The sequence below is a fragment of the Acomys minous genome (genome assembly GCF_964271855.1).
Source record: "Acomys minous genome assembly, chromosome: 8".
NCBI lineage: Eukaryota > Metazoa > Chordata > Mammalia > Rodentia > Muridae > Acomys > Acomys minous.
The window spans coordinates 100106364-100117055 of NC_140489.1; the positions used below are offsets into that span (position 1 = coordinate 100106364).

A 10692-nucleotide genomic window follows, 5' to 3' on the forward strand; every position below is an offset into this window, starting at 1 on the left:
AAGGACACAATAAATGTATTTCATAGCATGGTAAAATATTTCTGCTGTATATCCTAAGATTCATTCTGATTAGTGTCAAAGCATAAAATACAGAGACAACGTATAAACAAACCACAGCTTTGTAAACACATACAGAACCTTACATATGCTAGGTAACAAAATGGTGTGAATTTAAAAGAATATTTTAAATAAACAACACAGTCTGGCCAAATGACTCTAAGAAAGCTAACCTCTTTCTAGGCAGAATCAACACACTGTTTGAATTCAGAGCCAATCTCATAGTAACACAAACTTCTCGCTAACTTTAAAATGACATTTGTGCTAGCCTCGTGTTTTACGCTATGGGTGATAAAAGTTCAGGAGCTGAGATTCCATCTTTTTAAAGAACTAAAGCATCTCTTGATTCTTCAAGTGTCACTTCTGCAACTGTACGGACCACAACAGTGCTAGTTTGAGTTTGGTAAGCCACTTCATAGCAGAAATGTAGAAACCATGTCACTTTGGAATGACGGTAGCCAATCGATAACAGGTTTCTTTCTACATATTCCTTTTGTGACTTTTGTGCTCGCTACTGGAACCTTCCTTAGCTAGGCTGACTTATCCCACAGCTTAGAGCCCGGTGTCTGATCTGCCTTGCCTAGGAGAGGCGTTAAGCGTTGGTTTTGTTTTTAAAGTTGGTGTCAGAGCAGCTACAAACTTTTTTCAGCATCCTTGCCTGCCTGCCAACTTCTTTACCAACTTGAACCACCCCCAAACTAAGTAAGCTCAGTTAGAAAGCGGCAAGAGCTGACACACTTTTAAGAACGGCTTGACACCGCAGAAAACTTTCACTTCTCTCTTCTCCCTTTCCAAGCCGGGGACTGCAGCCCTACATTCTTACTTCCTCTACAATTCCCCGCTGAAGCAGAGCAAGGACACGGATGGCAGACCGTTCTAATGTCCCCGAAAAGGACCCCAAGAGCCCTGTCTCGCGGACTCAAATGCTGTTCTTTACACAAAAGAACCGGGCCGGCACTGCAAAGGTGCTGGAGTCGCGCGGCCCTTCCGCGGCTGCCACCCTCCACCGCACCCGCCGACGGTCTCCGGCCAGACAAAGCCCGGGCGGCCGGGCCGGCACTCGCAAGCCTCGGCCGCGGACCGCCGCTCTTACCCGGGCCTCTTCCAGGGCTCCGCCGCTTCCCCCGGCCTTGGCGGCGGGGCAGCTGGCCGCGCGCGTCTTGGAGGAGCGGGTCCGAGAGGAGATGAAATGGCTGCTGCCTCCTGTCGCCCCCGGCTCCGCTCCGGCCCCAGGCCCAGGCCCAGGCCCAGGAGACTTGGACCCGAGAAGGCGCAGAGAGCTCTTCCGGGTGTTCACCATGGTCTAGCCAGGGGGACCGGGTCCACGCCGCGCCCGCCGCTCCCGGGAGAGGCGAGGAAGGCCGGCCCGCCGGCGGGCAGGGGCCAGCGGAGCCTTGCCGGGCCGGCTCGCGTTGCCTCTCCGGGACGCAGGCCACGACAAGCAAGAGCGGAGCAGGAGCCGGCGGCGGCGCGAGGAGGCGGGGAGCGGGAGGCGGGAGCGAGGCTGCAGGCGCGCCGCACAGACCCTGCGCCCGCTCGGCCGTCCTCAGCGGGAGCCGAGCGGAGCCGCCATGTCTGCCCCTTTCTCTCTCGTTCTCTCTCTCTCTCTTTCGAGCTCCGTGCGTCAGGGCTCCAGGCGCCGCAGGGCCGACGAGGCCGCTTCTAAGCACGGCCGCTGCGGGGCGCTGCAAGGACGCGCAGCCCTTCCCTCTCCGCAGGCCCCGCCCCGCCGTGACGTCAGCGCTCGGCGGGGACCCTGGGGCGGCGCTCTGGGCTGTGAACTCGACTGCGGGCCGGTTTCGCTGGCCTGTCTAGACTGGGGGACGGGACGCGGGGCGAGTTTCCGCGTGGGACGTACTCGGGGCCCTTCTACGCCTAGCCAGGACAGAGGAACCCAGTTTCCCGCGACTCCTGCGGTGACCTGGATGACGCAAGGAGCGGCTGACAGAGCTCCGGGTAGAAAAGGGCTGGAGAGGAGGGCGCGGTGAGGGGAGTTCCAATTGCTTAGCTACTTAAGGCAAGCCCCTTAATGAACTTGAGCTGCACTTTGTAGTACTGTCCAAATGATGATGGATGAAAGAATGAAAGAGGCCTCTATGGCAGTACATGCAAGGTAAACAAACAAACAAACAAACAAAAAAGCACCCTAGGAACCCTGCATCTTTTTTTAATTCACTGTGGAGACCATGCTGGCCTTGAACTCTGCCGGGATTAAAGGCGTGGAGCACTAAACTCAGGAAGAGGTCTGCGTCTTTAAAGAACGTGAGGCAGTGTTGTTCCCTTTGACCTTAGCCAGATCTACTGGAGTGATTTTGGCAGCCTCGTTTATCTCCATCCCACCCTTGTGCAGAATTAAGCCTAACCACTCACTTCCAAAGAAAAAAATTAAAGTACAGGCAGTATGAAGATCTGCGGCTGCTATAGAGGGAAGAATGAATGCTCATTTCAAAGCATCACAGTTTATCAGAAGCAGAAAGCCTAGCCTACTCTTTCTTTAGTCAGAAATTCCCCTGATTATTACACTGAAAAAGAATGAATAAGTTCCTGTAAAAACCAAGTGGCTTCATAGTTACAGCAATGTTGCCATGTCAGTCCCTAGACATAAAAATTAATGAGCCTCCTTCAGCCCTCACAATAGAATGTCTGTGTCCAGAGTAGTTTAAATTCCAGAAAAATCTTTAAAAAATAAATAAATAAATAAATAAATTGCAGAAAAACAAAACATTTGGGAGGCAGATACAGGGGGTTCCATCTGAGTTCAAAGCCAGCTTAGTCTACATGGTGAATTCCAGACAGGCAGAGCTACATAGTGACCCTCTGGCTCTCAAGATAGTTCACTGACCCAGCCTGGTCTACAAAGTGAGTCTAGGACAGCCAAAGCTACACAGAGAAACCCTGTCTTGAAGAAACCTAAAAGAAAGTGGGGGGGGGAGTTCACTGACAAACAGACAAGGAGCCAGTAACCTGCAATGTGACATGGTAAGAGACAAGGGCCGCTGCGTCAAGCAAGGATTTAAGGAATGCCTCTAGAGATGCATTTTGAACTACAAAATGAGGGGAAAGAGATCATGGGGGAAAAAACAAAAGCTTGGGGAACATAGGACATAGTTGTCTGTGCTAAAGAAAAAAACAAGTCAATAAAGTGTTTTTTGTTGTTTTGGTTTGGTTTGGTTTGGTTTGGTTTTTTGAGACAGGGTTTCTCTGCATAGCCTTGGTTGTCCTGGACTCGCTTTGTAGACCAGGCTGGCCTTTGTTTGGTTTTTCAAAACAGGGTTTTTCTGTGTAGCCTTGGCTGTCCTGGACTCACTTTGTAGACCATGCTGGCCTCGAACTCACAATTATCTGCCTGCCTCTGCCTCCGGAGTGCTAGGATTAAAGGTGTGAGCCACCATGCATGGCTCTTTTTTTAGTTTTTAGAGACAGGGTTTCTCTGTGTTAGCTTGTCTGTCCTGGACTTTGTAGACCAGGCTGTCCTCAACCTCACAGAGATCCGCCTGCCTCTGCTTCCCAAGTGTTGGAATTAAAGGAATGCGTCACCACGCCAGGCAAGAAGATGTTTCTTAGGCAGAGGAAGGTGGGTCTCTGTGTGAGTTGGAGGGCAGTCTGGTCTACAGAGTGAGTTCCAGAACAGCCACAGTAGACAGTGAAACCCTGTCTCAGACAGGAGGAAAAAAAGACAATTGTTATAAAGGACAAAAAAAAACCCACAAAAATAAAAACTATAAAAGAAAAGATAATAAATTGTCTAAATTTTTAAAAAGCGCTTGCCCTCTAAAAACTACTTTTCTTTTCTTTCTGATTTTTCAAGACAAGGTTTCTCTCTACAGCCCTGGCTGTCTTAGAACTGGCTCTGTAAACCAGGCCAGCCTCTGATTCAGAGAGTGCAAATGTTGTTTTTAGTTTCTCAAATGATGGGATGAAATAAGAGCCACATCCAAGTTTTACTAATACATAGCTTGGGCTGAGCCCAGAGCAGTTCGTGTAGCCCTAGTGTCCTGACGTTCACCCTGTAGACCAGGCTGGCCTCGAACTCACAGAGATCTGCCTGCCTCTGCCTCCCATGTGCTGAAATTCAAGGTAGCACACTGAGAACCTGTATGGAGGAGAGGTGCTAGGCAAATGCTTCACCATTTAGAGACGTCCCTAACCCTAATTTCTTCAATATTCATTTTATTTTATACGTAGGTGTGTGTATATGCAACACATAGATTCAGTGACAGCAGAGGTTGAGAAGAAGGCATCAGATGCTGTTAGGGCCTGCTCCTTGTAACATAGATGAAGCTATTCAGCTTCCATTTTGTTTATAAGGTGAAATTAAGTTCACTTTTTTTTTTTTAACTCTGCTGCTTAGAAGTAGCTATTCATAGCTGACACTAAAAGACCTTATCAGGGCCTAGAGAGATGGCTCAGAGGTTAAGAGCACTGACCCTGACCCTTCCAGAGGTCCTGAGTTCAATTCCCAGCAACCACATGGTGGCTCACAATCATCTATAATGTCATCTGATGCCTCTTCTGGCTTGTAGGTGTACATGCAGGCAGAGTACTGTATCCGTAATAATAAAATTTTTTAAATTTTTATTTATTTATTACTTATACAATATTCACCTTGCATATGAGCCAACAGGCCAGAAGAAGGCACCAGATCTCATTATGATGGTTGTCAGCCACCATGTAGTTGCTGGGAGTTAAACTCAGGACCTTATGAAGAACAGCCAGTACATTTAACCTCTGAGCCATCTCTCCAGCCCAAATAAATAAAATCTAAGATTTTTTTTAAAAAGAAGAAAGAAAAAGAAAAAGAAAAGAAAGACGCTGCCAGAGGTCAAGCTAACCTGCATTGTACTCTGACTCAGTGGAGTCCTAACTCATGCTCTGTTACACAGTCTTGGACTGAACCTTTGAAATCATGAGCCAACACCAATCTTTCCTCTCCTAAGTTGACTTTCTTAGGTGTTTGCCACAAGATGAAAAGCAAATCAACACAAGCAATGGCAATTTCTTCAAAAAGGACATTTCCAATGGAGGAAAAGCAAGACACTCCAAGGCTACAGTGAATTCCTCAGTGAAGAGGTGATCCTGATTTAGATGATCCTGAGATGCCCGGCCAGGAGACCATTTTTAAGCTTGATGTATGTGAAGAAACATTAAGTGACAAAGCAAAATTTATGACATGAAATGTAAGATTTGCGTACTGTCCAATGTGTTTGCTAGCCATGTATAATTTACATCTGCAAAACTAAAAATTGAAGCCAGGTGTGGTGGCCTTTAATTCCAGCACTCAGGAGGTGGAGGCAGGTGGATCTCTATGAGTTCGAGGCCAGCCTGGTCTACAGAGTGAGTTCCAGGAAAGCCAAGGCTACACAGAGAAACCCTGTCTCAAAAAAACAAAAACAAAAAACAAAAAAATTAAAAATTGAGTTCTTCCAGATGGGGTGGCTTATCCCTGTAGTTCAAGGTTCAGCATAAGCTGAGACAGGATAAGTTCAGGACCTGCTGAGCGACACCAGAAAACCCCGAGTCTTAAAAAAAGAAAAGTGAGGGGCTCGAATGATTGCTTAGCATGCCAAAAGTCCCAGGTTCCCTCTCTAGTACCACATTAGCTGGGGGGGGGGGGGGGTAGGGGTGTATGGGGGGGGGCGGTGGTCGGTGCATGCCTGTAGCGATCTTGCCACCTAGGAAGTGCAAACAAAAGGACCAGAAATTAAAGTCATCCTTGGCTTACATAACAAGTTTGGGATGCCAGTATGGCTTATATGAGATCCTGCCTCAAAAAATAAAAAAAATTAAAAATGATAAGACAATACTGTGAACAATTGTGTACAAAAAAATGTATAATGGATGAACAAATTATTGAAATACAAAAGAATAAAAAATTTAAAAAATTATTGAAATACACAAACATCCAAAGTTGATTAAAAATAAAAAAAAAAAATCTAGCAAAGCCTTCAAACCCTTCAATACCTCAGTCGGAGAGCAGAGGACTGTAGTGGGTAGGGAAAAAATTTTTTTGAGACAGGGTCTCTCTGTGTAGCCTTAGCTGTCCTAGACTTGCTTTGTAGACCAGGCCATCCTTGAACTCACAGCTATCCACCTGCCTCTGCATCCCGAATGCTGGGATTAAAGGCGTGTGCCACCACATCCGGCTGTGAATAGAAAAATAAAAATATAAACAGTCTTAGTTAGTTTTTGTTTGTTTCTTTGGTTGGTTGGTTGGTTGGTTGGTTGATTTTTCCAGACAGGGTTTCTCTCTATAACAGAGGCCTGGCTGTCAAGGACTCACTTTGTAGACCAGGCTGACCTCAAACTCACAAAGATCTGCCTGCCTCTGCCTCCCTGAGTCCTGGGATCAAAGGTATGTGTGCCACTACACCTTGCTCCTGGTTGGGTGCTATTGTCAACTGCAAATAACCTAGAGTCACCCAAGATGAGAGACCCTCAATATAAGAAGTGCTTGGGAGCCAGGTGTGGTGGTGCACACCTTTAATCCTGCACTCTGGCAGAGGCAGGAAGATCTCTGTGAGTACAAGGCCAGCCTGGTCTACTACAAAGTGAGTCCTGGACAGCCAGGGCTACAAGAGAAACCCTGTCTCAAAACAACAACAACAACAACAACAACAACAACAGGGAAAAATGCCTTGGGCAGATTGGCCTGTGGCCATGTCTGAGGAACTCTCTTGATTTAGCCCACTGTTGATGGCACCATCCTTATTCGGGTACTCTGGCCTGTATAAGAGAGCTAGCCAGTGAGCAGAATTCATCCATGGTTTCTGCTTGAGTTCCTGCCCTGACTTCTTTCTGTGATGGACTGCAACACGGAAGTGTAAACCAAATAAAGCCTTTCCTCCCTAAGCTATTTTTGGTCAGTGTTTTATCAAGGCATCAGGAAACCAAACTACAGCACCTAGTATAACAAGAAATTGAGTCAATAATCAAACAGGAGGATCTCCCATTTGAAGCCAGCCTAAACTACATAAGACCCTTCTCAGAAAAGAGGAGGCTAAGAGGGTGAAAATCACACACTACATTGCAGATGACCCGAGTTCAGTCTCTAGCACCTACACCAAACGGCTTAAAACACCTGGACTCTGGTTCCAGAGGATCTGATGCCTTCTGGATTCCACAAACTCTTGCATGCACATATGCAGACACACATATATACATGTTTTTTTGAGACAGGGTTTCTCTGTGTAACCTTGGCTGTCCTGGACTTGCTTTGTAGACCAAGCTGGGCTTGAACTCACAGAGATCTGCCTGCCTCTGCCTCTCTGAATGCTGGGATTAAAGGCATGCACCACCACTGCCTGGCCATAAATTTTTAAAATAAGAAAGGAAGAAGTATTTTCTAACCTGTTCTATAGGAACAACATTGTCTTAACAACACAGCCAGACAAAAAATTCACAAGAACTATAAAATATCCCTTGTAAAAAAATAATAATAAAGCAAAACTAGTTGTTTTTGTTTGTTTATTTGAGACAAAATTTCTCTGTGTAGCCTTAGCCGTCCTAGAACTCACACTGTAGACAAGGCTGGTCTCAAACTCAGAGATCTGTCTGCCTCTGCCTCTCAAGTGCTGGGATTAAAGATAAACACCACCATCAAACAACTAAAACAAAATTCTTTTTTCCCCCAAGACAGGGTTTCTCTGTGTAGCCTTGGCTATCCTGGACTTGCTTTGTAGACCAGGCTGGCCTCGAACTCACAGCGATCTGCCTGCCTCTACCTCCCGAGTGCTGGGGTTGAAGACATGTGGTACCACACCCAGAGCTAAACAAATTTTTAAGCAGAAACAAAAAACCTGGCTTTAAGTTTGTATGGATTTGCAGAGGACCCTGAATAGCCAAAACAGTCCTAACAGAAGAGCACAGCTGAAACACTTCCTGGACTCAAGACCTCCACACCACATGCAATGGTACATGTGTGCAAGCCTGCACTCTTGGAAGGTGGAAACGGTAAGAATAATTCAAGGTCATTCTTGGTTAAGAGGCAAGCCTGACCTGTTTCAAACAACATTAACTAATAGTCAGACGTGTACACCACTGTTCAAGTTAAAACTGAGTGCTGGAGCTCTTGCCAGGTGTGCAGGAAGCCATAAACCTGGTGTGGCAGTGCCTTTAATCCCAGCACTTGGGACATAGGTGCTGGCAGACCAAATAAACATCAAGGCCAGCTTTTGGTAAATGAAGCCCTATCTAAAACAGAATGAAAAGGAAAATACAGAAATAAACCTATAGTGTTATGGTCAGTTGATTTTTGTTGGTTAAGACAGAGTCTCACCATGGAGACCAGTCTGACCTTAAATTAATTAATTAATTAATTAATTTATTTATTTATTTATTTATTATTTTTGAGTCAAGGTTTATCTCTGTAGCCTTGGCTGTCCTAGACTATCTTTGTAGACCAATCTGCCTGCCTCTGCCTTCCGAGTGCTGGTTTTAAAGGCCACTTGACTTTAATTTACATTGTTCTGCATCCTCCCAGTGCTAGGATCACAAGCAGATGTCACCACACCAGGCTGGTTAATTGACTTTTGGCATGGAGAAGAATATTTTCAATTGCTTCTAGAACAAAACATTTAATAGGACTAGGGACAAAATGACAAACTATTAGAGGAGGCTCATAGACGGATCAAGGAAATGTCTGGGCAGAGTGGCACATGCTTATGGTATTTGACAGACTGAGACAGGAGGATCTCAAGATGGTAGTATGCAGACACATAAACAGGCAAAATATCCATACACATACACATAAAATAAAAAACAAATCTCAAAAAAAATATATATATAGGTTGCATCTAAGTAGAGGTTTCTGTAGAGAATGCCCCAGACCAACAATTATTTTATATATATATATACATATAATAACATTTGTTATTATATATGTATAATTATTGTGTATAATATATTATTATAATCCACATGATTATGTGGGCATGCATCTTTCTCTGCTGGTAAAGAAATTAACTCAACAGATAAAAAAGATCAGGAGCCCTGTTCTGAGAGCTAAACTCACCACAGGATGCCTGAGCCGCTCAGTAGGTCTTCGAAAGAATCCCAATTGCTTTTACCTGGATGGGAATGGTTGGTAGGTGAGGCCCAATCTCAAGATGACTCCAGGCACTAACAACTGTCAAATAAAAAGCAAATCCCAGTTTAGGTAGTTCTAGGTTCCAAGAAGAAAGACTGTTGCAGTGGGTGGGAAGGGGTGACCCACTGCAGTGAGGAATGCTTTTGCCAGAGGCCAAACGTGCAAATCCCAGAGGGAAAACAAACATAAGATGGGTGGGAGGCCGGGTGTGGTGGCACACGCCTTTAAGCCCAGCACTTGGGAGGCAGGGCAGTCGGATCGCTGTGAGTTCGAGACCAGCCTGGTCTACAAAGTGAGTCCAGGACAGCCAAGGCTACACAGAGAAACCCTGTCTCGAAAAAAAAAGATGGGTGAGAGTGTCACTTGGAGTACCTTGTCTAGCAGGTAAAAAACTACAGTTCCATCTCCAACAATTATATTTTTAGATTTAAGAGACTACTGTAGCAGGAGACGTGGCACACACCTTTAATCCTAACATTCAGGAGGCTGAGGCAGGTGAATCTCTCTAGCTGGTCTACATAGTGAGTTCCAGAACAGCCAGAGCTACCTACTGAGACCCTGTCTCGAAAACAAACAAAAAACAAAACAAGACAAAAAACCAAAAAAAGGGACTATCCAATAGAAATAAATCAATAAGATCTGCAAGAGGTTTCTAGGTTAGGTAGATTCGGGCTTTTTTTTTTTTTTTTTTTTTTTTGAGGAGGAGGAGGAGGAGGAAGAGGAGGGGAGTGCTTTTCTTGTATAGGGAAGAATAAATAAGGAGAGAAAACTTTGTGTATAGGAAAATGGGACCAACCAACAGTAGGGGACACTGGACCAGACAGGACATCAGAGATATTTTGCTTATTCCAAAGTCAACACACTTTCTGGAGTGACAAAAAGCAGGGGGGGGGGGCCTCCTGGCTCAGGCTGAGGGTGTGAGAACTTGGAGTAGACGGTCTTCACTAAAGTTTGGTACGTCAGGGCAGCTGGTATTTGACAACATGTAATGACAAGCAATTCTGAAAATCATTTATAGAGCAAAGACCGGGAATTTGGAGAGTTTGTGCCTGACCTTGTCTTGGGCATCCTGAAGTCATATCTACAGCCTATAAGAAACCAAGTCAGTCCGGAGGCAGAGGCGGGAGAATCTCTGAGAGGCCAGCCTGGTCTACACAGAGAAACTCTTGTTCGAAATACCAAAAAGATAATAAAATAAATAAATACATCCTAAAGAGGAAAGTGGTCTTTGCAGAGAGTCCTTTCAAGAACCCAAAGGGCGGAGGGGTTTCTTTAACTGTCACTCTAGAGATGATAGGGCTCAGGTGAAAGTTCGCTAACAGAACGCAGGGAGATCTCTGCAAGGAAGAGGAGAGGGGGCATGGAGAGAAACAGGCAGAGGCTGGGTTGTGAGGTGAACGCCCACCTAGCTCCTGGCATTTTTCGCGCCTCCTAAGGAGGCAACAAGCAGCGGCGCCGGCTGCAGGGAACAGACCGCCGCCATAAGCGCGCGCCAGGCCGAGGCCTGCGGTGACTCGCCGGAGGAAGCCCCGCCCCCAGGCGCGTGCCCG

General features: G+C 45.9%; 1 protein-coding gene across 7 annotated transcripts in view; it reads right to left on the bottom strand.

Moving 5' to 3' along the window:
• ATAD2B (ATPase family AAA domain containing 2B) overlaps positions 1 to 10652 on the bottom strand; it is a 140564-nt gene extending 129912 nt beyond the window's left edge. For 5 of the 7 annotated variants that reach the window (XM_084791890.1, XM_084791891.1, XM_084791889.1 and 2 more), the window contains exon 1: positions 1151 to 1740. In XM_084791890.1, coding sequence (XP_084648016.1) covers positions 1151 to 1357 — 207 coding nt within the window. In that variant the 5' untranslated portion in view covers positions 1358 to 1740. Of the gene's footprint in view, positions 1 to 1150; positions 1741 to 9067; positions 9182 to 10547 lie in introns of those variants that run through there. The other 2 variants (XM_084791892.1, XM_084791893.1) reach the window with 2 other exon arrangements.
• Between the last annotated feature and the right edge of the window lie 40 nt (positions 10653 to 10692).